The following is a 27,560-nucleotide window of genomic DNA, read 5'->3' on the forward strand; positions in this document are numbered from 1 at the left end:
CTTAGAGCTTTTTTTATGGATCATTTCTGGTCGTTTTCACTTTTAGTTTTGTTTAATACTTACATTATTTGTAATTTTTTTATTTTAAAATAATACTTGTATTTGTAAAGTACTGTTTGTTATGTATTATATTCCGGTTATTTTAACTCATAGTTTTGTTTATGTATTTCATTCGAAATGTTACTTTTTATTTTTATGAAATTGTTCTAATTTGTTTGTTATTCGTCAACTTTTTTGTATGACTATTGTTTATTTTATCATGTATTGTATGTTTTAAATATTTGTGTTGTTACAGTGTGCGTACTTTATTTTTCTTGTCATCTCATGTATTTTATTTTATTTACATTTGGCTTTAATTTTTCTCCCAAAGATGTTTTACTTCAATATAATAGGGTAGGAGTGCTTTTCCAATAATATGTTTCATTTCCTAAAAATAACAAAGTAAATTAATATGTTAAATTTTTTTCTGGCCCAAATGGAAACAAGTTATTTTACTGATTTGGCTTACCCCGGGTAAATAAAGGAAATAATAATTATTAAATAAATAAATATGCAGTTTTCTCAGACCTTTTGGAAAAAGAACGGCAAAGCAATTCCCTTTGTCATGAAATACACGCTGGCAAAGAGTTATAGCCAGTGCATGACGTCATCGTTTAGCTGACACGTTGGATTTGAGCATAATGTATGTATTTCATGTATAGTATGAACATGAATGAGATGTACAGTGTGTACGGATTCTGTGTGTACATTGCACAAGAGTGACAACTTCTGCAACAACGAAAGGAACTTTTAGTTTTAACGTCAATGGCACGAAATTTACCTTAAAGTGTTGATATTTTGCTTATTTTTTTAGTAAATTGGGAAATTTGAAACCTGCTAGATCTGGTGTTTCCATCGAGACAGTATTTATTAAAAATGGGTAAGTTTTTCAGAGCAGACAGAGATTTTTGCAACTGTCCGTAAATTGGGCAAAACTCCAGTTTCGCCGGTGTCTGCTTCAAATAAACAAGTACCGTTTAGTAGTCCGCCCCAAACCAAATGCATAAACCAGGCATACAGCTGATCAGCTGATCAGCTGATTTCCTTGTACCTGTTGTCTCTGTTTTCTTATCTTTATCATGTTTATCGTAATTTAAATCATTCAATCAATCAATTTTCAATGTTGTATGTTATTATGATTGTATTGACTATAAATAGTATTGGAAAAGTTTCCGTATGGCGCCACCACTTTTTCATTCGAAATAAAATAATATAGTATCTATTTTACCTGATTGATATATCCCTTTTTGTAAAAATGAGTGAAAAAGTGGTGGCGCCATACGGAAAGTTATCCATAGTATTGATTGTAAATTTTAAAATTAAGTTTAATTGATTTAACTTTTTTTTTAAAGGCAGTGGGCACTATTGGTAATTGTCAAAGACTAGCCTTCACAATTGGTGTATCTCAACATACGCATAAAATAACTAACCTGTGAAAATTTGAGCTCAATCAGTCATCGAACTTGCGAGATAATAATGAAAGAAAAAAACACCCTTATCACACAAAGTTGTGTGCGTTTAGATGGTTGATTAATTCGTGGAAAATTACTTCTTTCTTGAAATCTACGTCACTTCAGAGGGAGCTGTTTCTCACAATGTTTTATACTATCAACCTCTCCCCATTACTCGTCACCAAGAAAGGTTTTATGTTAATAACTATTTTGAGTAATTACCAATAGTGTCCACTGCCTTTTATAAAATTAAAGTATCCATAAATTCTCAATTAATATTAATAAATAATAATATTATTAAAAAATTTATTATTAAAATATTATAAATGGTATATAGTTAAATATGTCATTGGAAATTGTACTAACAAACTGATAAAACATTATCTGATCATTCATTCATTACAAACATGACAAAAGTTTGATTCAGTGATTGGAAAGACCTTGCTCAAACAGATTTAGATAAAATAGCGATGTTATATTTATTTTCTTGTTTTTATTTTACTTGTATCCTAGCCAATCCCTTCACAAATATTAATTGTGTTTAATTAACTCCAAAACTCTTTAATTTTTTCAGGGGGATTTTTTACCAGAATGTTCTCCGGCCTGTTTGGCTCCAAAGAGCTAAGAATTCTAATCCTCGGCCTTGACGGTGCTGGCAAAACAACAATACTCTACCGCCTTCATGTTGGCGAAGTAGTTACCACAATACCAAGTAAGTAGATCGGAACAAGTACCTGGTTTTTGTTTTTCTTTTCATTTCACTGAAGTCTAATGGTTACATGACATTTTCCAACTTCTTTAAAGGCAGTGGACACTATTGGTAACTACTCAAAATAGTGGTTATCATAAAAACTTACTTGGTAACGAACAATATCAATGGAGAGCTGTTGATAGTATAAAACATTGTGAGAAACGGCTCCCTCTGAAGTAATGTAGTTTTCGAGAAAGTTTTCTCACTAAAATATTTGAATTTGATCTTGAGACCTCAGAATTTGATTTTGAGTTCTTCAAATCAAGCATCTGATGAAAACTGTTTTTCTTCCATTATTCTCTCGCAACTTTGACGACTAATTGAGCTCAAAAGTTCACAGGTTTGTCATTTTGTTCGTATTTTGAGATGCACCAAGTGGTCTTTTGACAATAACCAAAGGTGTCCAGTGTCTTTAAAGCCATTTATACACTTTCGGAACAGAAAAAAAAGAAAAAAATCACAGATTTACAAATAACTTACAGGGTTTACAGAAGGTAATGGTGAAAGTCTTCTTTTCACTTTTTGAGAAAACATTAAAACAATTATCAATTCTCGACATCAAGAATTACGGATTTATAGTAAACACATGTCATGACACGGCGAAACGTGCTGAAACAAGAGTGTGTTTTCTCGTTATTTTCTCCCGACTCCGATGACCGATTGATCCTAAATTTTCACAAGTTTGTTATTTTATATATAAGTTGTGATACACGAAGTCTGGGCCTTTGGACAATACTGTTTACAGAAATTGTCCAATGGCTTTAAGTCAAAAGTGAAGCTTTCTCAGCCATGTCCAGTCTAGATGAGAACAAGCTACAATCTCAGCACTGAGCTCTCAATAATAAGCCAGCTTGATATTAATTTTGTATCATATTATTTGTTTTCCTTCCTCTTCTTTTTCTCACAGCCATTGGTTTTAATGTAGAAACTGTCAAATACGGTAATATCAAATTTCAAGTATGGGATCTTGGAGGACAGACCAGCATAAGGTAATCATAACCCCCCCCCCCCTTAATAAAAGCCCATCCAATATTTGTTGACACATAAAGATAAATGCTATCCCTCAAACCTTCCCGAACTCATCAAAATGTGGCATCCTCTGTCTCTTGAAACAAATTACCACATACCATACGATCATCTCCAACAGTTGTTTCTTTCAAGCGCAACCTCAAAAGTTATGTATTCTAGTGTATTATAATTGCTATTGTTTTTGTGTGTGGAGCGCAATGATCATTTTTTGTTGTTGGAATTGCTATAGAAGAGCTAGCATTATTATTAACATCCTCCGTCCTCTCTACATGACCAAACCACCTGTGGCTCCTCAATCAGCCTGTCGATCCCCTCCACTTTGACTCTCCTCCTCGGCTCCTCGCTTGACAGTCTGTCGGCCAGAGACACCCCACACATCCACCTGATCATTCTAAATTTGTGATTGTTTACTCTTTCTGTTTTTGTTGACAGACCGTATTGGAGATGTTACTACTCCAACACTGATGCCATTATTTACGTTGTAGATAGCTCGGATAAAGAAAGGATGGGAATCTCAAAATCAGAACTTGTAGCAATGTTAGAAGTGAGTCAAAGTTTTTTCTTTTTAACAACAATAATAATAATATTGACCAGTTTTTATACAGCGCTTTTCACACCCCAGGGCTTCTAAAAGTGCTTCCGACATTATTACCCTGGTCATTGGGCCTTAAATCGTTCCTTAAAAACTATCTCAACTCCCTGGGGAATATACAGCCTGTGCCACTCGGCCAAACTAATCACAAGAACCATCTCTGCCCTCACTGGTACCCATTTACCCCGGGGTGGAGAGAAGTAATTATAGTTAAGTGTCTTGCTCAGGGACACAAGTGTCACGACCGGGATTCGAACCCACATTCTGCTGAACAGAAGCACCATACATTGTAGCTTGAGTTCAATGCTCTTATCCACTCGGCCACAACACCCTTTTTCAGCCAAAAACTCAACTAGCCTTCCCTGGTTTAGCCTGATTTTGATAGATTCAAAACTCCACAGCCAAACCAATCATTGAATAAGTCCAGGCGAACCTATCTTATCAGAGTCTGACAGCCCTGATACTTCCCGGAGGAACAAAGGCGATTGCCTCCATGCCCCCTTGCCATTGCCTTGGTGCCCTTGAAATGCTCCTGTAGAAACTTACAGTTTGCGTGGTGCCCTTTCCCTTTCAAAAACGAAGCATACAGGCGTGTAACCTTCCATTGTTTAGTCTGTGTTTGATGGATTCAGTACTGGACAAACAAACAAACCATGCTTAGCATAATTCCAGGCATACCAATCTTATCATAGTCTGAGTTTGATAGACCCAATGATGGACAGCCAAACCAACCATGCGTAGCATAATTCCAGGCACCCCAATCTTATCAGAGTCTGTGTTTGATGGATTCAGTACTGTGCAATGATTTATGACCTTTGACCTTTTCAGGAAGAGGAATTAAAGAATGCCATGTTACTTGTTATGGCCAACAAGCAAGACATGGAAAACGCTCTCACGAAAGCTCAAGTAGCGACGGAACTCGGCCTAGCCGCCCTGAGGCACCGAAAGTACCAAATCTTCAAGACATCCGCCATCAAAGGGGAGGGCCTCGAGGAGGCGATGCAATGGTAAGGACTGTCTAGTTCCCTGTATGTCATATCAGCCACGCACATTGATTCTTAGTAAGCAAAGGAGGGACCAGACTAAATAACCCTTCCGGCCTCAATATGATAATCATGTTCTGAGAAGGAGACCAGCAAAATGGCAGCACTGTAAAATAGAGCAGGCATTGAACATCGATCTTGAAGGGGCACAGCAACTTTTCTCTGGTAGGGGGGCACTTCTATGGGGGGGGGGGCACCGTAAGTTTGTATTGGAACCTTGAAGAGGGCACCACAGCAAAAGTGCAGGACATCAAAGCAATTGCTGTGAGTGTCGTGGGTTAACTCAAGGCCTACATGAATGCATTAAAAAGACATTGGACTAAGCTTGGGCGGTTCCAGAAATTTGGGGCTCGGTTCCGGTTCCGAAAAAAAGCTCGGTTCTGAGACATACCCGGTTCCAATTCAATATAAAACATAAGCCGCCCGTCCCGAGCTCACACACACACAATTGAGCCGATCTATTTTAACTGAAAATAACCAAGTTAATCAGACATCGGTTCCGAGCTCACACACACACAATTGGAGCCGATCTATTTTTAAAGAAAATACCAGAATACCCACCCCAATGATCAGACATCGTGCCACCGAGCACCTATTTTCCCTGCATTTAAACAAGTCTTTGATTTAGCCGGCAGTACGATCGTTGTGTAGCAGTACGTCCGTAGTGCAGTACATCCGTAGTACATGCCTGTACATACATACATACAGCACTGTGTGTTTTGTGCATGGGGCAAGCTTTTATGAATATGGATATATCGGCAGCCAATCACAACGTGCTGTCTATACATGTACATGTATATGCATGACATGTACATGCATACATGTGGTGGTTGTAGAAGATGCCTGTGTGTGCACTGTGTATGCAGCAGCCACATGTGATAGTTGATACTCATGTCGGCTTGAAGCCTTTGCACACTGTATCTGCGGTCACCGCTTTCAACATCAAGCCTCAATTTCTAGAGCCGGTTCGTCGCAGGATCGGCTTCACAGAGCCTTGTATAATTGGGACTCGGTCTTTTAAAATCGGAACCGACAAAAGCGGGTACCCGGTTCCACAGAAGAGTGGAACCGCAAGTCCGGTTTTCAATTTGGAACCGGGTAGAACCGGGTAACCGAAGGGACCGCCCAAGCTTACATTGGACACTATTGGTAATTGTCAAAGACCAGTCTTCTCACTTCGTGTATCTCAACATATGCATAAAATAAAAATCCTGTGAAAATTTGAGCTCAATTGGTCGTCTGAGTTGCGAGATAACTATGAAAGAAAAAACACCCTTGTCACACAAGGTTGTGTGCTTTCAGATGCTTGATTTCGAGACCTCAAATTCAAAACTTGAGGTCTCGAAATCAAGTTCGTGGAAAACTACTTCTTTCTCGAAAACTATGGCACTTCAGAGGGAGCTGTTTCTCACAATGTTTTATACCATCAACCTCTCCCTATTACTCGTCACCAAGAAAGGTTTTATACCAATAATTATTTCGAGTAATTACCAATAGTGTCCACTGCCTTTAAAGACATTGGACACTATTGGTAATTGTCAAAGACCAGTCTTCTCACTTCGTGTATCTCAACATATGCATAAAATAACAAACCTGTGAAAATTTGAGCTCGATTGGTCGTTGATTTCGAGACCTCAAATTCAAAACTTGATGTCTCGAAATCAAATTCGTGGAAAATTACTTCTTTCTCGAAAACTATGGCACTTCAGAGGGAGCTGTTTCTCACAATGTTTTGTACCATCAATCTCTCCCCATTACTCGTCACCAAGTAAGGTTTTATGTTAATTCAATTATTTTGAGTAATTACCAGTAGTGTCCACTGCCTTTAAACTGAACTTGATTTTTTTTCATGTTTCTTTCTTTCTCATTAGGCTGGTGAGTGAACTCAAAACGTCGCAGTAACGGAGAGACATTTGTAAATTCTTCCTTCATATTTCGTACAAAATCAATCGATATCATCAAACTGTTGGGGCCAATTGATTTTTCTGACAACAGAGGGCGCTACATACGCATTGCCGCTTTGGGACTGCATGCATCGTTGATCGTCATCGGGTTAGTTGGTAATCCAATAGGTTTTTGGACCCCCGTAAAAATGATGAGAAGTTGGGATTGCTTTGAAGGTGTTGCTTTGAGAGAAATACCACAGGCTTTGAAGAGATAGTCCACACTCTTGCAAAAGGTCATGAATGGTGAAGGGGGCGATGCTTTTGGAGGGGGCGGGGCATAGCAGCCCCTAAGGGAGGCTGCAGGTGGTAGTCATTAAATGATTGATCCATTAAAACCCACCCGCTTTTAATAATGTTTCTTGCATTGGTTGACAGATGTGCCACCATTCCTAGAATATCAAGCAACCCACAAAAAAACATGACGTGGCACTTTGAATTTAATTGATAGGGTGATTCTTTTTACTTGTTAAATTTGTACGCACAGTGATATGATAGGTCATTGAGGAGATTGGAATTCTTAAAAGTTTGTGACAGTAAAACATTTGTAAAACTATTGTATCAGACTTCTGTGACATTCCACATTATTTTGGACAGGAGTCAGGTTGATGAAGCTGTTAAAGACACTGGACACTATTGGTAATTGTCAAAGACTAGCCTTCACAGTTGTTGTATCTCAACATATGCATAAAATAACAAACCTGTGAACATTTGAGCTCAATCGGTCATCAAACTTGCGAGATAATAATGAAAGAAAAAACACCCTTGACACACGAAGTTGTGTACGTTAAGATGGTTGATTTTGAGACCTCAAGTTCTAAATCTGAGGTCTCTAAATCAAATTCGTGGAAAATTTCTTCTTTCTCGAAAACTATGGCACTTCAGAGGGAGCCGTTTATCACAATGTTTTATACCATCAACCTCTCCACATTACTCGTCACCAAGAAAGGTTTTATGCTAATAATTTGTTTGAGCAATTACCAATAGTGTCCACTGCCTTTAAGAAATACAAAATCTTGCTTGAAAAAAATATAACTGGGTACCAGTCACAAGGCCTTGAACTTTGTTCTTGTGAGGGTGCAGCAATGTTCCTGTGGTGCAAGAGGGTCTTTTTGAGGACAATTTTGGCACAAAGGGCACCTTTAGCAAAAGCACAGACCCCACGGCAGTTACTGTGGGTGCCTCATGGTATTTAGAGGCCTTAGTAAAAGAAAAAAATGAACGACATGGCAGACCTGTATGCTTCCTTAGGAAAGGGCATCAATGCATTTTCTCCTTGGTTAAAAGCAACCGTATAAGGAAATAGTAAATATCTACTGGAGCATTTTATGGGCACCAAGGCAATGACCGAGGGGGCATGGAGGCTGGAGGCAATCTCCTTCATTGCTTCCACGAAGTATCAGTCCTGGAGTGGATTTTACACGGAGTTTTAAAGGCAGTGGACACTATTGGTAATTACACGGAGTTTTAAAGGCAGTGGACACTATTGGTAATTACTCAAAATAATTATTATCATAAAACCTCATTTGGTAACGAGCAATGGGGAAATGTTGATAGTATAAAACATTGTGAGAAACGGTTCCCTCTGAAGTGACGTAGTTTTCAAAAAAGAAGTAATTTTCCACGAATTTGATTTCAAGACCTCAAGTTTAGAATTTGAGGTCTCGAAAGCGAGCATCTGATGCCACACAACTCCATATGACAAGGGTGTTTTTTTCTTTCATAGTTATCTCGCAACTCCGACGACCAATCAAGCTCAACCAAACTTTCACAGGTTTGTTATTTTATGCATATGTTGAGATACACCAAGTGAGAAGACTGGTCTTTGACAATTACCAATAGTGTCCACTGTCTTTATGACTAGTCTTATCTTGATTTAGGACAATAGGACTAGCCATGCATTTTCAATAACTCCTAGCCTAACTCTTTGTGAAATCGACCCAAGACTTGTTTTTTTGGCTTGTGTCATTGTTTTATAAAGCAAGGGTGTTTTTAGTGGTAGCCCTTAACCAGCTTGATGAAGTTGCTGTGTGGTTACAACGATCTCGGATTTCTATCGTTCTCCACCGTGATGACCTACAGAACAAAATATTTAATAAAATTTAATGTCCTTGTTTCTATTCCTTGTTCTGTCTGCCGTCACAACTGAATTCTACAACTCACATGGCTTTACTTCCCAAAGAGCCAATATTATCTTCTGAGGTAGACTTGACTCAAGTCCCATTCTCGTGAGAGTGGTCCCTATTTATAAAACGACACGTAGCATACAGTACAGTGCACGCTCGCCGTCAAAAGACGAGGTCGTTTCTTACTCTGGACGTTGTTATTGGAAAATCTCCCCAAATGGGGAGATGTACAAAACCAATGGGAGCATTATATTCATTATACTCTGTGACATCACAGTAGAAGACATTGTAAGGCACGCGTCTACACGTGTGAGAGGTCCCTAAGCTATTACCTCAACTTACTACATGAAACAACCCGTAGCATACAGTACAGTGCGCGCTCGCTGTCAAAATGTGGTCCAGAGAATGGGACTTGACGAGGTCGTTTCTTACTCTGCACGTTGTTATTGGAAAATCTCCCCAAATGGGGAGATGTACAAAACCAATGGGAGAGTTGAAGCGCTGCCCCGCCGGTAAAATATTCGTTATACTCTCAGGAATGATGCAGAGTAGTTTGCTGGGGATGACACAGGATTGGGACTTGAGTCAAGTCTACATCTGACGCTATTGGCATAGCTCTCAACCATAAAATTACGGGGGTTTTCTTTGGTGGAGTCTAAAAACCAATTGTTGAATAATTGTTTGTCGGTGCTTAGTGGTTGTGGGAGGGAGAAGTGTACATAAAATTAGGTGTTTGGGGATCTTAAGAAAGAGTTGTTTCATTTTTTCAAAGGCGATGTAGTCCACGGGGTTCGTTTGTATCAAATATGAAATTCTGGGCTTGTAATTCTTAACAAAGGTTTATTATAACTTATAATATGAAACAGGATTCTATGCTAATCGTTCAGTTTTCCCAAATCAAAAGTGGTGTCCAATGTACAATTAAAACGAAAAGAGGAAAAAAAATAGTTTTTTTAATGGGAAGGAGCTACTTTTTAGCCTTTTTTGTGACGAATTGGCTCAAGGGCTCAATTTAAAACAATTTGCCCAATTTAAAAAACAATTGCACAATTTATGAGCACATTTGTGCCAATTGTCGTTCTTTTGCCCATTTGAGAACCAACTGCCCAATTGACACTATTCTATTTTATGTTCAGAAGCAACTGTTGCTTTGGTCCATTTTAGAATTAGCTGCCCAAATGATGCTGTACTTTGTGGATTTTTTGTTCCTTTTGCATGTAAGTATTCTGTTGAGTAGGGAGTAGGAAAATGCCAGTGCGTTGGCTTTATTGACTAAACTTTAACTCCTTAAGAATATAACTGAGAAATGAACCCCTAATAATTATTATTAATGTAAATTTGTTACTACACTTCATTGAGAAAGAATGATTGCTTAAAAGTGGATAAATAATTTTGTTTAATTTCTTTGTATTTTGATTCATCTTTTTATTTATGTATTATAGGCTTACATAATAGACATGGATGAGAGGGGGGAAAAGTAAAGAAGTTTTGTAGTTTGATTCCAGAGTCAGTTTGTCAATTTATTGTGTTTGTAGTCATGTTTATATGGGAGGGGAGAACACTGCCATTTTGCAACCAAACCTTAAAGATGCTATGTCCGATTTTTGGCCCCAAACATTAAAAAATAGATTTTTTTGAGTGAATGGTATTTCAAAGAGTATCGCCCACTCTAACGAAAAAAAGTCCACCCCATACAAGATAGAAATACTGCACCAAATTATTGTATGGTTAGCCCAAAGCCAATTACTTAGACTTATTTCCATTTGGGGCCTTTTTTGAACACCTAGGCCCTACCTTACTCTATGGCCCTACCTAGAAATATTGAAGACCTAAGTCAAAAGCAAAAATAATTATTCATGGGAAACAAAGCAAGAGAACACACACAACAAATAGATAAATAAATAATTATATTATTAATTAAATTAAACCAATATTATAGTAAATGTTAAAAGAGCCCCCCCCCCCCTTTGTTGTCGCATTTCGGTGCCCCCCCCCCCCCACGTGGTAGGTAAAGTTTGGATGCGCGCGCTCACACAACCAACTCTTGCCACTTGGTGGCGCTATGTGTTATTTATTTATCTTTTTTCATAAACACAACGAGCGAGGTTATTTATTTTCTTCACATGCAGAAGTGATTTTCTTTCGTCCTTTTTTTTGAGGAAATTATTCAGCTTTATGGACACACGTCTCACGAAATGTCCACCCAAGGTAACTTAAATGTCCAGTCCTCTTTGGAATTATTATTTGTGTACTCCGGCGGCTGTTTTAAAGCATCTCTATTTGTAGATAATGTCTTGATTGAATGTAATGTGTTGCTGTTGTTCTTTTCTTTATAGTGGCCTGGCCCAGTTTCCGGACATTTAAATTGAAAAAGCAAAACAAGCTAACAATAAGTGGCGACGCCTTATAGACATTCCTGTTAGATGTAGAACACAATTAAACTACATTTCCAAGTCATCTTCAACAGTCTGTTGAAAATTAAAATGTATTTTCTTTTGTTTTTTTGTTGTTGTTTTTTTGTTTTTTTTTATAATTAATTATAATTGATTGTTGTTGAAAGTGGAATGTTTTAATGCCTGTAACAACCTTAAAATTGTCCTCTTGTTTTGGAGGTCATGACCCAGATGGCCAATCGATCTCAAACTTCTAATTCTATTATAATATAGGTTTGTCAGTTTATGTATGTATGGTGGATTATACATAAAAAGGCTTACATTACAGTACACGGAAAAAATTTACGACCTCGCCACCAACTTCCGGCCTTTTTTTTTCTCTCTTTTTTTTCTGGATGTATAATGCGGTAACCCTTCTTCTCAGGTAAGAAAAAAATTCAGTGGCTTTGGAGTTAATTAGCGGTGGATAAATTGGTGGCGACGTGCAGAAGATTATCCCAGTACACTCTGCCAGCAACTGTTTTGCTAGCAAGACCAATTCTGTAATGTTCCTTTAACAAAAAGTTGATGTGTTATTTTCGCTGTCTATATTTCACATTCAGATTTTAATTTTACAATAAAAATAACCAATAGTTGCTATGAAAATGTCTTTGTTTACATTCCACCAGATCGTAATCCTTCGCCTCCAGCGGATGACATAGATGAAGAAATCTTACACGCAGACAGCATCGGAGATACTCTATTCAGCAAACGATGGGTGTTCTCGACACTCATGAAACTACTCAAGGTAATTACTCTTCTCTAATCCACATACAAATGTACACCCGACAGGCGCTCCAAAATCTGATTTAAAGGCAGTGGACACTATTGGTAATTGTCAAAGACAAGTTTTCTTACATGCTGTATCTCAACAATGCATAAAATAACAAACCTGTGAAAATTTGAGATCATAATGAAAGAAAAAACACCCTTGTCACTCAAAGTTGTGTGCTTTAAGATGCTTGATTTCGAGACCTCAATTTCTTTAATCTGAGGTCTCGAAGTCAAATTTGTGGAAAGACGTTTTTATTAATTTCTCATTTGCTTGATTTTGTTTTCCCCATGAAGGAAGTCGAACAGGAGGCTGCTGGTAAAACAGCAGAGGAGCTTATAGCTGCAAAGGCTCATGGGATTGATATCGACGAGGAGCTAGAAACTGATATTTGTAAACTGTGGGACATGACTGCCAACCAGGTACGGGCCTAATGGGTCAATTGTAAGAGTGTCCATAAAAACTGTCTTGGATAGTTGCACAAATTATAAAGTTGACAATTAAAAACACATTACAATTAGTTTTAATCAATGTTTTTTTTTTATGGAAGGTTAAAAGATTTTATTCTTAAAGACAGTGGACACTAGTGGTAATTGTCAAAGACCAGTTTTTTTATCATTTGGTGTATATCAACATATGCATAAAATAACAAACCTGTGAAAATTTGAGCTTGATTGGTCGTCGGAGTTGCGAGATAACTATGAAAGAAGAAGAAAAAAAAAATCACACAAAGTTGTGTGCTTTTGGATGCTTGATTTCAAGACCTCAAATTCTAAACTTGAGGTCTCGAAATCAAATTCTTGGAAAAGTACTTTTTTCGCGAAAAACTACGTCACTTCAGAGGGAGCTGTTTCTCACAATGTTTTATACTATCAACCTCTCCCCATTACTCGTTACCAAGTGAGGTTTTATGCTGATAATTATTTTGAGTAATTACCAATAGTGTCCACTGCCTTTAAATCCTTGTACATCATTTCTTGTGCAATATTTGTGTTGCCTGTATGTAACTATTTTAACCTTTTTTGTGGTGCTTTTAAAACTTGTACGAGCAATTTGATATCTTATTTTTGTTGAGTAATAAAGTTTCTTATTTCTTCCAGGATGTCTCAAACTTCCTGCATGAGTGGAAATCTCTTGACATACTCATCAGCGTCGTTGAGCAAACAACTGCTCCGAGATTAACAGTGAGTTTGTTTACTCCTACCGTTAGAGTCCAATTAAAGGTTTTTGATGTATGTTTTTACCCGTTAATTGTTTATTTCTATTTTCTTAACTAATGCTTTTGTTTGTGTGTATTTGATGTGTGCTTTTACCCATTGATAATTAAGTTCCATTTTTTAACTATACTTTTGTGTGTATTTTATGCATGCTTTTATCCTTAATTGATAATTTCTATTTTATTAACTTTGCTTTTGTGTGTGTTTGTATTTGATATTTTCTTAACCATGCTTTTGTTTGTGTTCATTTGATGTATGCTTTTAACCTTTTATTATCAACTTATATTTTCTTAACTATGCATTTGATGTATGTGCATTTGATATATGCTTTTTCCCTGTAAATTGTTTATTTCTATTTTATTAACTTACGCTTTTGTTAGGCTTTTACCCATTGATTACTAATTTCCATTTTCTTAACTACGCTTTTTGTGTGTATTTTATGCACGCTTTACCCTTTAATTGTTAATTTCTATTTTTTAAGTACGCTTTTGTTTGTGTGCATTTAATGAAAGATTTTACCCTTTAGATTTCAAATTTTTACTTTTTTTACTATGCTTTTGTTTGTGTGTATTTGATGTATGCTTTTACCCATTGATTATTTATTTCCATTTTCTTAACTATGCTTTTGTGTATGTGTATTTTTTGCATGCTTTTATCCCCTTATCTTTGTACAAACGATTTATTATAAATATTGCCTTTGATAATTTCGCAGGAGATTTGCATGGGAATCGTAGCTAACATGGCGTGCAGTAAAGACATCACGGCGCACATCAGCAACAATCAGAGAATCAGGTGGGTCTAAAGAACCAATCAGAGAACAGTGACTGACTCAGGGACCAATCAGAAAATTCAAATTCTGGTGTTTCTGATCAGCAGAGTGTTGGTTCGAATCCCCAGCCATGACACTTGTGTCCAATGGTTGATCTTGTGTGTTCTATAAGGCATGTAAAAAAACAATTCAATGACTTAGTGATGCCTGTCCAATATTTTGACTCTGACTCAAGGATTTTATTATCAAACAACTGTTTTTTTCCTTCAGACTGTTAACGTTAGAATTACTCGGCAGCAGTGACACGCAAACGCTGATCCAGACTACAAGGCTGTTATCTACCTGTCTGTCGTCTAAGAAAGACGAAGTCACAACGGCGTGGCTTCAACAAATCAACACAGACTTCTGCCAGAAGGTTGCATTCATCCTACAAAGCTCAACAAATCGTAAGTTTATGTTTGGCATTGGGCGTTATGTTGTGGAAGGGGGGCATGGTTGGCTTGTGCGTAAAGTGCTTGCCTCTCACCACATTGACGCTGGTTCGATGCCCGGCCAGGGCCATATGTGAGTTGAGTTGTGCGTTGGTTCTCTTTTGGATTTTCCAGACCATCCGGTTTTCCTCCCTCGGGAAAAATCAAACACTTTCAATCTCTGGCTGTGCTCCGTTGTAATAATGGGTTGATGTGGCTGGCTGCCAAAGGCGCCCTTGCATGCCTGCTTCTCGAACACGTTGTAGCCGCGTCCTTCGCAATTCAGCTCTTAGCTGCGAGTAAGGATGATTAGCCCCCCAAATTATTACTATTTTAAGTGTTGGGCCGAGCGGTTAAGAGCACCAAATTCAAACTCTGGTGTTATTGATCAGCAAAATGTGGGTTTGAGTCCCAGTCATGACACTTGTGTCCTTAAACAAGACACTGACCATTGCTCTGGTATTCGGATGGGACTTAAGACCGTTGGTCCCGTGTGTCTTATAATGCGTTAAAAGAACTCAGTGCACTAATCGAAAAGAGAAGGGGCTCACCCCCGTGTTCCTGGTTTGATTGGCGGCATGTTGCGCCACAGCACCTTGTAAACCATTACAACGTAGTCCCACATTCTTGATGGAAAGTGCCTTGTAAAAGCGTCTCGAACATTGCCGAGTGCGCACTGATACAAGAAGCCACTACTACTACTATGTTTGTTAAAAGGGAATTTATACATTTGGTAATTACTCTTAAAGACACTGGACACTATTGGTAATTGTCAAAGACCAGTCTTCTCACTTGGTGTACCTCAACATATGCATAAAATAACAGACCTGTGAAAATTTGAGCTTGATTGGGCGTCGGAGTTGCGAGATAACTATGAAAGAAAAAAACACCCTTGTCACATGGAGTTGTGTGCTTTCAGATGCTTGATTTGAAGACCACAAATTCTAAACTTGAGGTCTTGAAGTCAAATTCGTGGAAAATTACTTCTTTCTAGAAAACTTTGTCACTTCAGAGGGAGACGTTTCGCACAATGTTTTATACTATCAACCTCTCCCCATTACTCGTTACCAAGTGAGGTTTTATGCTGATAATTATTTTGAGTAATTACCAATAGTGTCCACTGCCTTTAAAACAAATAAGAGATGTCAGAATTCATCCGACTGTCGTTACTGTTTTCTACAGATGAGCTTCTATACAACATGGGGTTCATTATACGAGCTTTGCTGGGATTGGACGAGGCATTGGTTCAAGACTGGACGGACACAGAGCAGATAGTCAGCCTCATTGAGGCACTCAAGCAAGTCAGGTATTGGTCTTATATGTATTCACATGTACATCTGATTTAACTGCGAATCTCCAGAACCATAAAGGCCATGTTAAAAGATGCGAGGTCAACGGTGATTAGGCATGTGGGCTCACGACAGATCTCTCAGATCACAAGTAAATAATGTTAGTGTCAAGGTAATGGTGTTATATGTATACACATGTAAGAAGGATTTAACTGCAAATCTCAAGAACCATGATGGACATGTTAAAAGATGCGAGGTCAAAGGTGATAAATGCGCAGTTTCAATGCACGGTGACGCATTGATCCTGCCATAGCTTTATCTGTAGTCAAGGTAGACTGGTCCCCATAAGGATTAGGTATTGGTGTTATATGTATACACATGTACACCAGATTTAACTGTGAATCTCCAGAACCATAAAGGCCATGTGAAATTATGCTAGGCCTAGGCCTGGGCGACTAGTGTTGTAGACAGGGTTATTGATTGCTTAGTCGAGTCGTGACTACTAAAAAAAATGGTGAACAAATTGTGTCGCTCAAGACTATTCTCGACAACATGGTTTACTTACGAAACACAATCAGACATCAGTGACACAATCCATCAATCCTTTCAGCTTGAATTTTAACTACATTGCGCCAGCGGCGAACACTATGGGATTTACATCTTGGGATTTGAAAATAAGACTAGCCTAGCCCTACCCACCATGCAATGCCTCAAATCTCATGCAAGAGTCTGTTTTAATCTTTCCTTATCAGCTCCGGAGGTAAATCAACGAGGGAACAGTCTCGGACGATCTCGTTGCTGTTGAGTTGTCTTGAAATCATCATCGCCGATGACGACGGAATGGAAAACCTCGGTAACTATGCTATAAATTATTTTCAGACAATGGCCCCTCATTATGGCATGTCACCCTATCAGTTAAGAGCACCAGACTCAAGCTCTGGTGTTTCTGATCAGCAGAGTGTGGGTTCAAGTCCCGGTCTTGACATGGTGTGTTGTGGCTGAGTGGTTTAGCACACGGGACTCAAGCTCTGGTGTTTTTGATCAGCAGAGTGTGGGTTCAAGTCCCGGTCTTGATATGGTGTGTTGTGGCTGAGTGGTTTAGCACACTGGACTCATGCTCTGGTGTTTCTGATCAGCAGAGTGTGGGTTTGAGTTCCGGTATTGACATGGTGTGTTGTGGCCAAGGGGTTTAGCACACTGGACTCAAGCTCTGGTGTTTCTGATCAGCAGAGTGTGGGTTTGAGTTCCGGTATTGACATGGTGTGTCATGGCCAAGGGGTTTAGCACACTGGACTCAAGCTCTGGTGTTTCTGATCAGCAGAGTGTGGGTTTGAGTTCCGGTATTGACATGGTGTGTCGTGGCCAAGGGGTTTAGCACACTGGACTCAAGCTCGTGTCCTTAAAAAAGGCACTGGACACCTTTTGTCCAAGACTAGTCAAGACTAGTCTTCTCACTTGGTGTATCCCATAAAATAACAAACCTGTGAAAATTTTGTTGGCTCAATTGGTCATCGAGGTTGCCAGAAAATAATGGAAGAATAAATGTCCGGGTTGCATTACTTTGTGTGCTTTCAGGTACATATAAAAGTCTTCAGCTGAAATCTTTTATTAATATTTGAGTGAGGAATTACCTCTTTTTAAAAAACTACGTTACTTCAGAGGGAGCCGTTTGTCACGATGTTTTAAACTATCAACAGCTCTCCATTGCTTGGCAAGTTAGTTTTTATGCTAACAATTATTTTGAGCATTTACCAATAGTGTCCAGTGCATTGACCAAATCGACAAACTGAAATTATCCTTTTTTTTTTAGTGTCGGCAAGTGACACCGTCTTGCCGCTGTTGGCGGATTTCCTCTGGAGTTTTTGCGTTGACGAGGTTGTGACAGTCTACGGCAGTGAGGGCAGTCTTGCATCTGCGATCTACATCATCGAGGTTGCCATGGCAAATATGGAAGGAGCCAATGACATCGTCGATACACTTTTGAAATGTAAGATTCTCGATAAATGACGACATCGTCGGGTAAAATGTAACAAGGTCGTGCGTTCGAATCCAACCCGAGTAACATGGCTGTGATTATTTTCACAGAGCTCAGGAAAGTATCGAGTATACAGTGCTAACAAACATCGATGTATATGGGTAAAAACCAAAGTTAATCAAATGTATCTGGTGGGATACACAAGGTAGTTTCATCGATTGGTGTTGTCTACGGACACCAACAATCAGATACCCCACTCATTTCTTGCTTAGCAAAGGAATTTGCTAAGCGTAATTTTCTGCTTATCAGCTGTGCAGGCCTGTGGCTTAACTTGAACTTTTGAACTGTCGTCCAGTTACTGCACTTGCTTGCCACGGAAAAATGATATTTTCTCTGCTTCTCTTTGTTAAACCAGATCCTAAGCTCCTGAAAGGTGCCGTTGAAATATTCATCTCTCTATACACTGAGAAAGCATCGACAAAGAACAACGACCCCGCCCCTAAACCCCAGGACCCTCCTGTAGAACAAAGCACCTCAACGAACAATGTAGCATCCTCATCCTTAACGTCGATATCCTCCATGACTACTGAAAACTTGAAATCAGCGTCAACAGTCAGCGATAACCAAACTCTCACGGAATCCAATTCCGATAGCAAGATCAAACACTCGGACAATGTCCCTTCGTCGTCGTCGTCATCATCGTCCAGTTCCCATAATGCATCTGATGGGAGGCAAGATAAAGGGGGCGGGGATGAGGAGGAGGTGGAGGACCGGGAGGAGGAGTGTAAAGAACTCTCCGAGAATCTCTCATCGTTTTTTATTTTCTTACTTCGAGAGGCAGGGGTAAGTTCTTTTAAATTTGTAACCCCAAACCCCTCCCCTTACGTTTTCTCAAAGGTATTTTTCAACTGACAGCAGATCTCAATGTAAACCCACAAGTCCTTGAACCTGCCACCAACAAGTTTCTCATTTCAAATTTCATGAACAATATTAATAATAATAACCAGTTTTTATATAGCGCTTTTTACATCTAAAGGCATCTCAAAGCGCTTCCAACATTAACCCTGGTCACTAGGCCTTAAATCATTCCTTAAACCATCTCAGCTCCCTGGGGAGTATACAACCTATGCAACAAATATGCCCTACTCGGCTAAATCAATCACAAGAACCACCTCTGCCCTCACTGGTACCCATTTACCCCTGGGTGGTGAGAAGCAATTATAGTTAAGTGTCTTGCTCAGGGGCACAAGTGTCATGAATGGGATTCACTCTGCTGATCAGAATCACAAGAGCTTGAGTTGGTGCTCTTATCCGCTCGGCCACAACACGTCATTAAATTCTTATAGATGCTTTAAAAGTTAAAATTCTTGAAAGTTTCACAGATGCTAGAAATTCTGTACTAATCATATTTTGTTTTTTTCCTCCTACCTTGATTTGCAGGGCAACGAGTCACAGTCTCATGTAGCCAGTTTACTGATGACAGCGTGCGGAGAGAAGAACCTCGCCATCCTCCATGACGGGATGGCCAAAGCCAAAGCCAGTCCTGAAATACTGCAACTACTTCAACAAGAGCTCATCGATAAATAACCGAGTAGCGAGTCGAGTTTTACTACTCAGACTCCACTAAAAGATGACACGACTCGCAGCATCGCATTGTGTTTATTTACCACACAGAGTCTGGACTTTTCTGCAGGCACAAAGTGTATACAAGTCAGCGAAAGAAAACGCCAAATCTGAATCTTTTTAAAAGATTTGGGGTTGAGCTAAGACAAATTGACTAGAACAGGATTTGAACCCACCAACTCCGGAATAATGTACCAGTGCTCTACCAACTGAGCTATCTGGCGATCTCCTTATTTTGCCAATATCTTTGTACCGAGTATGCCAGTCAGAAGTTGTACAACCGTTAACTGCGGTGTAGCCAGGGATCACGCCCTGAGTTTGTGTAATACTCTTTGGTTTATTAATCTTTTTAAGAGGGCAGAGATAAAATTGTCACAAACTTTTATAAATTCTGGTGTCATTTTTACAACACTTGACTTTTAGCGAACATTAAAGTCGAAATAATACTTCAATTTTAAACAACAATTAAATATCTTTACCTGCCAGTAAATGCTTTGAGGACGTAACTCTGTGTTAAAAACAGGATGAACCATCTCTGCCCTTACAGGTACCCTTTTACTCCTGGGTGGAGAGAAGCAATTATGGATATGTGTCTCACTCAAGGAAAGAAGTATCTTTATCGCTATTTAAATCTACAAATTTTTGCACCTCACTCGTCCCTGAAACACCAAGGTCAGCTTTAAGAGTCCAAATTATTCCTAAATTTGCCTTGCGATAATAACAAAAATACACAGTTTGTATATAGCGCCCTCTGGTGCTTTAGAATGTTTACTGTGTTTTTTTAGCACAGGGCTCAATTTCATGAAGCTGCTGAAGCACAGCGTAGCTAAGCACAACAAAATGAAAGCTACCAGCCCAATTCTACCCTGCTGCAAATTTAACATCCAGAAAATATTGCTTAAAGGCAGTGGACACTATTGGTGATTACTCAAAATAATTATTAGCATAAAACCTTTCTTGGTAACGAGTAATGGGGAGAGGTTGGTGGTATAAAACATTGTGAGAAACAGCTCCCTCTGAAGTGCCATATAGTATTCGAGAAAGAAGTAATTTTCCACGAATTTGATTTCGAGACCTCAAGTTTAGAATCTTAGGTCTCAAAATCAACCATCTATTCACACACAACTGCGTGTGACAAGGGTGTTTTTGCTTTTCATTATTATCTCGCAAGTCCGATGACCGATTGAGCTCAAATTTCACAGGTTAGTTATTTTATGCATATGTTGAGATACACCATACTGGTCTTTGACAATTACCAATAGTGTCCACTGCATTTTAGCTAAAAGAGAGCTTGGCAGAGCTAGGTAGTGATTATCAAATTTGTTGAGCGAATAACAAGGGAATCATTTTTGAAGTATGATTGTCATTTAACTGTGGCTGGTAACTTGGTTATAATTCTCTTCATATGCTTATTTTCAAGAAAATGTTTGGTTCATTTTTAATCATTGTGGTCGATTACTTAATGTTGATTCTGGAGGACTAGATTTAAATGCTACTCCTTTTTGTAATGAACTATTTTATTCAAAATTTGTAATAAATTACAATATTTAATATGAGTCAATTGATATTTTGGTTTAAAACTGTTTTCATTATGTGTCATTATACTCCAAGAAAGTTACAATATTTTCATAAAGCAACCGACTTAACCCACACCCCTCTTTCTTAATTAAAAAAGAAAATTGTTGTCACCATCATAATCACCATTATAATCTTGGAAACTTCGTCCAAGACCCCTCTCTAGTTAAAAATAAAAATTTGCAATTTCATAACACCCCAGGGTTTTTTTTTTGTGGGGGGGACTCTTTAGGTGTGCTTTTCACTCTTTGTAACCAACTCCTAATTATTGTTTTATTTTCTCGTTAGGACAGTTTACTGAAATGCATCTTGTTTATGTGATTTGTCTAGAAACAAAACCTCGAAATTGAGGCGTAAAAGTTGATCTTTTTAACAGAAAATATTCCTAAATTAATCGTCTTTTAACTTTTTTTCAACAACGAGGGCGCTGTCTTCAATTTATCTAATTATTTTTTTCAACCAAGAGGGCGCTGTCGTTAATTTATCGTATTAATTATTTTCTCCCCTAGAGGGCGCTATACTCAACAATAATTTTCCAACAAAGAGGGCGCTGTGTTCATTTAATGTGCTTTTTGTGTACAATCGGTGTTCCTCGCTCGCAATGTCGTCTGCTCACGATGGGATTATAAATCAACAACTTCGTCATAAAAAAATGGTAAGCAAGGATTTCTTTGCTTGGTTTGTCGATTAGTTAGTTTAAACATAGGTTGTAGACCACTTAGGTGTTGATCTAGATCTCGTGGGCACAGTTTTAGTACTTGTATTTTACATTTAAAATCTCCCTGTTTTGTTGTTATTGGACTGGTTGTTGCCGTTTGCGTTGATCATGATTGTTTATTGATTGAATTTTCAATCTCATGACTTTTTGGGTCGATTGGATTGTATGAAGTTCATCTTATATTCACCCTAAGAAGTGCAGACACACACTAGGTGCGGATCAGATGCATTGCCAGCTAAACCAGGGCAAACCCTTGTCCTTACAATACAATACTCATCATAGTGCTACTGCCAAGGCTAGCTAGAGTCAAGACAGTTAAATGCTGCAGGCTCCTGGGGTCCTTTAGTAGAGTTAGACTTTACCCAGTTACTGGGTCTAGCACAACTGTAACTCCACAGCTCCTCAGTGACAGTCTCACTACTCAGGTTGTATTCAAATTGGTGGCTATGGCGTACTCCTAGAGAACTATTTCGGTTTCGTCCGCTATCGTGTTATGGGAGACGATAGCAGACGAAACTGAAATAGTTCTAGCTGTGGCTAATGGCTAAAGCTGTTAATTAAACTAAGGGTGTTGCTTAGGTCAGGATGTCCTTGTAATCAGTCAGTAGACGATTAATAACAACACTAGGCCTACCTACAATGTCCTAGACTCCTAGAACTATGGAGTATGAGGTTTGTTCTGCTATCATCTCTGAGTCCATGTAGAGACAATAGCGGAACGAACCTCATACTTCTAGGAGTAGCAACACCCATGAACAACTCTCACTCTATGGGTCGGATGTATCCGAATTGGCGGCTATACGACTACAGCTGTATCACATGTTCATGATTGTTACTGAATTCAAAAGGTGTTGCTAAGTAAAGAATGTCTATACTCCAATGCTCGATGAGGCGGGTCCAGCCATGTCCGCCAATGTGGACATGGCCTAACTCTCAGCCAATGCTGACCTCAGCGAGGGCGCTGTTTTACCTTATAAAGTCACATGTATGCCCGGATATGATAAAGTGCAAAAGTGGAACTGTGTACAACATGCTTTCTTAGAATGTAATTTTCTTGTAAGAATTGGCGGCTACAACTAGGGCTACGAGTGTCGCTAAGGGTATTGAGAACATCAACGCACGATGATGCGCAAATCCAGATGTACTGTAGCCGCTTATTCAGAGAATTGTCTTAATTCAATAAAATTTATATTTTGAAAAGCTAGATGTTTAGAAAAAAAAGGTAACTTAAGATCAGAGGCTGACAAACAATTTCACGCTTTTTGGCGAAAGACATCTTCCTAATTTTTCACCTTTTTTTGTTTCTCTCTGTAGGACTCCTGGACATCATTTTTCTGAAATGAACTCAAAAGTAAAAGTTCAGACATCACTGAAGTCAGGACTACATGTAGGACAGTTTCAACCTTTTATTTTATACTGGTGAGTTCCAACTCAAGATATTTTGTCTGATTTTTTTCTTGCAATGTTGCTCATTGTCCCGTACCCCTCCCCTGCCAACCTCCCCTTCAACTGTATAAGCCTTTGCGTACAATGCATCCCAGCCTCCCCCTTTTCTATTTGACTTGAACCGCCCCCAAGATGTTAGGCTTGTACTTCCATCCCAACCTCCCCCTTTATTTTTCAATCTGGAACAGCCCCCAAGATGTTCCCGTGCTATTAGCCTCGTACAACCCATCCCATTCTCCCCTTTTCTTTCCATCTTGAACCGCCCCCAAGATACCTCTTCTACTATTAGCCTTGTACTTCCATCCCAACCTCCCCCTTTTCTTTCCATCTTGAACCGCCCCAAGATATACCCCATCAACTACTACTGTATAAGGCCAAATAAAAAATAAAACATGTTTTGCGTCCTGCCTTTTAAAAAAAAAGGAAGGACCTTCTTTTTTTAATAAATGGCCCCCCTGCACCTTTTAAAAGACAAACAACTTGGATCATAAAATGCATTACTTTTTTTCCTTAAAAAACCCTCAAACAAAACCAAAAAAGGACGCAGCCTCTAAAAAAGTAAATGGGTAGGGATGCTTTTCTAAACATGTTTTTTTTTTTTACTTAGCCTTGTACAATCCATCCCAACCTCCCCCTTTTCTTTCCATCTTGAACCGCCCCAAGATATACCCCTTCTACTATTAGCCTTGTACTTCCATCCCAACCTCCCCCTTTTTTTTCCATCTTGAACCGCCCCCAAGTATACCCCATCAACTACTTCTGTATAAGGCTAAATAAAAAATAAAACATGTTTTGCGTCCTGCCTTTTTGAAAAAAGGAAGGACCTTCTTTTTTAATAAATGCCCCCCTGCACCTTTTAAAAGACAAACAACTTGGATCATAAAATGCATTACTTTTTTTCCTTAAAAAACCCTCAAACAAAACCAAAAAAGGACGCAGCCTCTAAAAAAGTAAATGGGTAGGGATGCTTTTCTAAACATGTTTTTTTTTTTACTTAGCCTTGTACAATCCATCCCAACCTCCCCCTTTTCTTTCCATCTTGAACCGCCCCAAGATATACCCCTTCGACTATTAGCCTTGTACTTCCATCCCAACCTCCCCCTTTTTTTCCCATCTTGAACTGCCCCCAAGTATACCCCATCAACTACTTCTGTATAAGGCTAAATAAAAAATAAAACATGTTTTGCGTCCTGCCTTTTTGAAAAAAGGAAGGACCTTCTTTTTTAATAAATGCCCCCCTGCACCTTTTAAAAGACAAACAACTTGGATCATAAAATGCATTACTTTTTTTCCTTAAAAAAACCCTCAAACAAAACCAAAAAAGGACGCAGCCTCTAAAAAAGTAAATGGGTAGGGATGCTTTTCTAAACATGTTTTTTTTTTTTACTTAGCCTTGTACAATCCATCCCAACCTCCCCCTTTTCTTTCCATCTTGAACCGCCCCAAGATATACCCCTTCTACTATTAGCCTTGTACTTCCATCCCAACCTCCCCTTTTCTTTCCATCTTGAATCGCTCCCAAGAAGATGTACCCCATTCAATTACCAGCCTGGATGCCTATCAGTTCCACTAATTAATTGACAAAAGAAACAAATGAATATAATGTAACTCAGTTAGGTTTCTTCATAAATTCCATTTGAGTTTTATTTATTTACTTCAATAATCAAAAGTGCAACTGTCACAAAAGCAAAAACTTTAATCAAACAAATTTAAAAAGTACAAAAGTAAACACTTTACTTCAAGGGCATGGACACTATTGGTCATTTTTCAAAATGTTGTTTATAAATACTTACTTGGTAACGAGCAACAGAGAGCTATAACTTGGTAACGAGCAACAGAGAGCTATTGCATAGCTCTGCATTGCTTGTTACCAAGTAAGTATATTGATAATATAAAACATTGTGAGAAATGGCGCCCTCTGAAGTATACATAGTTTGATCCAAAATTTTCACAGGTTTGTTAATTTATGCATTATGTTGAGATACACCAAGTGAGAATACTGGCCTTTAAGAGACATTGAAAATTTTAAACAATTCTACTACAGAGACTATTGGTTGAAATTCAACTGCTCACTAATGGGATAGGAAATTGTTTATAAAATTGCTGACTTTTGATAGTTTAAATAGGCACACTATTGTTTGATACTAAGGTTAAAATTAAATACAGACTGTCACATTTGATCAATGGCTCTTTTAATTCAAACAATTCTTTATTCTTTGATTTCTGATCTGTTTACAGGTTCATTAAGATGATGAGGAGCAACAGTTTCCTCACAAGAGATGCATCAGGGCTTTGATGAGAACACTTGGCTTGTAGCTTCATCGTGACTTCAAACACTTTATCATCTCTCTACTACCTCAACTCTGTAAACTATTCAATACTAGGATATTAAGGTAGGTTTTTTTGTTTTGTTTCAAGAGTTGTAAAAAGGTCTGTTTACAAATAAACACTTTGACAAAGCTGCACTTTGACTTCATCATCAAGATACTTAAAGGGCCTGTCAGTCACACTAAATCAATTTATTGGCAACTTTGAGCAACTGCTGCAGTACACACAAACAAAAACACTTTGATATCAAAGTGCTTTTTCAAACATGGTCTCACTATTCCCCCAATAAGTAAACATTCAGAAAGCAATGTTTCTTCTTCTTGGGTATTTTATTTTAAAGTGGTTGGCAATAAATTGCCTCGTGGGACATGGACCTTTTGCACTTATTGTAGTCCAGTCCCCGGGGAAAGCCAGGGATGTACAAAAAACAAGTCCCCTTGCCCGGCATGGCAGTAGGGGGGCATGGCAGTAGGGGGGCATGGCTTGGACTATCACCCAGGGCCAGTTTTACTTTTTCCGATCCCTGGCCATGTTCTCTGCTAGTCCCGAGTCCCCCTACAAGACTCAAACACACTTCCTCTGAAATTTTTTTACAATCAAATAAAGTGTGCAAAAAAGCAATGCAGTTATATTGATGAAGTCTTACATTTTGTAAACAGACCTTTACTAATAATCAGTCCTTTGTTGCGACTGTTGATGTAATAAGGTACATATCGATTGGTGCTGGCAGAAGAATATTTAAAGTTACTTTTAAATGCCATTTTGCTGGCAAAGCTTATAGTACAACAATCAACTCATCAGCAGAAAGCACACAATGAATTGCAATGGCCACATTTGTTAAAGGCTACTAATGCTAAGCTGCAATATAAATGTGTTGATGGAATTACACTACCTCAGTCATGTGTCTTTTAATAATCCATTCTCTTGGAGAGTGTAACTTTCCTACAAGGACCAATCAATATTTGGGTTCGTCAAACTCTCCAGCTCAGCTTTTTCATAGCGGTGCCAAGTAAAGTTAATTGCCGAGGAGTTTCTGCCTGGAGTACTTCTCCTGAAGTCCTTCTGCCAGCACACATCTATAAAATAATAGAAAGACAATTAATCAGTACTTGCATACAATCATGAATCTATGTGATGCTTAAGTGGCTCACAGGTATGGGTGTGTGAAGTAGCTTTGTCAAAGATCACATCAAGTTTGTCTAGTTTAGATTAACACACCAACCCAGCTCAATCATTAAAATGTTCAACAAATTAAATTCAGTTCTAAGATTTTGTACTATTCATCATACTTTCATTTCAACGGCACTTCTAGGAAGAAAAGGTTGAATGTGAGGAACAATGGTATCAATTGGTGGTATTAAAATTGTGATTTTAGATTCTATCAAGTAGTAAACCACAAGGTGGACGGGCAGTGTAAATAATTGTAAATAATTTTGGGTTGAGCAAAAAGACGAACTGACTAGAGCAGGGTTTGAACCAAGTACCTACGGATTGAATTATGCCTGCGCACAACTGAGCTATGCAGGCCTATTTTGGTGGTCTCCCTATTTTGTCAATAAATATGTTTGCTTGGGGTGTCAGTTCTTGTTTCAACCCGAAATTATTTCAAATTATCACCAGTAAGCATACGGGATATCCTATCTGCATTGCCTATTCTGTAACTTAGTATAAGCAGAGACTGTGAATGTATTACTTAGTAATCGTATTTTAACTTTTAAACTGATTGATCACCAATGTCAAGTTGTTGTAACAACACTGGTTCTTTCCAGAACAAACTTGTTTTGGGCAATTCATTCACATCCTCCTGTTTCAGTAAACACATCAAACAACCGTGCTTGAATTTGAATGACCTAAAAATGCTTTAATATCGAGCTTATATTGATTGCGACAATCAATACACAAGCAAGAATGATCTACATGTATAACACGTGAACTTTCAAATTAAAATGCATCAGTTTTTGTTGTACGGTGT

At 38.5% G+C, this 27,560-nt stretch overlaps 2 protein-coding genes and 1 long non-coding RNA gene across 4 annotated transcripts; all 3 read left to right on the forward strand.

The window, feature by feature from the left end:
• Window positions 1-760: 760 nt before the first annotated feature.
• LOC139953824 (ADP-ribosylation factor-like protein 1) lies at window positions 761-10,473 on the forward strand. Of its 2 annotated transcripts, XR_011788014.1 has the most exons (7): window positions 761-919; window positions 2,065-2,202; window positions 3,149-3,230; window positions 3,703-3,814; window positions 4,691-4,869; window positions 6,777-8,283; window positions 8,322-10,473. XR_011788014.1 is itself a non-coding variant. In XM_071953395.1 (6 exons), the coding sequence occupies exons 1-6, from the start codon at window positions 916-918 to the stop codon at window positions 6,805-6,807; spliced, it is 546 nt and encodes a 181-aa protein (XP_071809496.1). In that variant the 5' UTR covers window positions 761-915; the 3' UTR covers window positions 6,808-10,473. The 2 variants fall into 2 exon arrangements, 1 of the variants encoding a protein (XP_071809496.1); XM_071953395.1 differs by having other exon boundaries at window positions 6,777-10,473.
• A 590-nt stretch (window positions 10,474-11,063) lies between these two features.
• LOC139953964 (protein saal1-like) lies at window positions 11,064-21,056 on the forward strand. The gene is made up of 11 exons (XM_071953580.1): window positions 11,064-11,182; window positions 12,036-12,154; window positions 12,475-12,600; window positions 13,279-13,362; window positions 14,108-14,187; window positions 14,435-14,610; window positions 15,817-15,940; window positions 16,676-16,776; window positions 17,734-17,910; window positions 18,314-18,741; window positions 19,339-21,056. Exons 1-11 carry the CDS (start codon window positions 11,170-11,172, stop codon window positions 19,483-19,485), a joined length of 1,575 nt encoding a protein of 524 aa, XP_071809681.1. The 5' UTR covers window positions 11,064-11,169; the 3' UTR covers window positions 19,486-21,056.
• Window positions 21,057-21,676: 620 nt separating this feature from the next.
• Window positions 21,677-25,610, forward strand: LOC139953781 (uncharacterized). Its single transcript, XR_011788010.1, has 3 exons — window positions 21,677-21,751; window positions 23,129-23,233; window positions 25,499-25,610. It is a non-coding gene; the product is annotated as an uncharacterized lncRNA (long non-coding RNA).
• Window positions 25,611-27,560: the final 1,950 nt, after the last annotated feature.

The sequence above is a fragment of the Asterias amurensis genome, chromosome 22 (genome assembly GCF_032118995.1).
Source record: "Asterias amurensis chromosome 22, ASM3211899v1".
NCBI lineage: Eukaryota > Metazoa > Echinodermata > Asteroidea > Forcipulatida > Asteriidae > Asterias > Asterias amurensis.

Coding starts and splice junctions, on each gene's coding strand:
- LOC139953964 (XM_071953580.1), top strand. Junction 12,155..12,474: donor CACTCATGAAACTACTCAAG/GTAATTACTCTT, acceptor TTCCCCATGAAG/GAAGTCGAACAGGAGGCTGC. Junction 17,911..18,313: donor CGTCGATACACTTTTGAAAT/GTAAGATTCTCG, acceptor TTGTTAAACCAG/ATCCTAAGCTCCTGAAAGGT.
- LOC139953824 (XM_071953395.1), top strand. Junction 2,203..3,148: donor AGTAGTTACCACAATACCAA/GTAAGTAGATCG, acceptor TTTTTCTCACAG/CCATTGGTTTTAATGTAGAA. Junction 3,815..4,690: donor AACTTGTAGCAATGTTAGAA/GTGAGTCAAAGT, acceptor TGACCTTTTCAG/GAAGAGGAATTAAAGAATGC.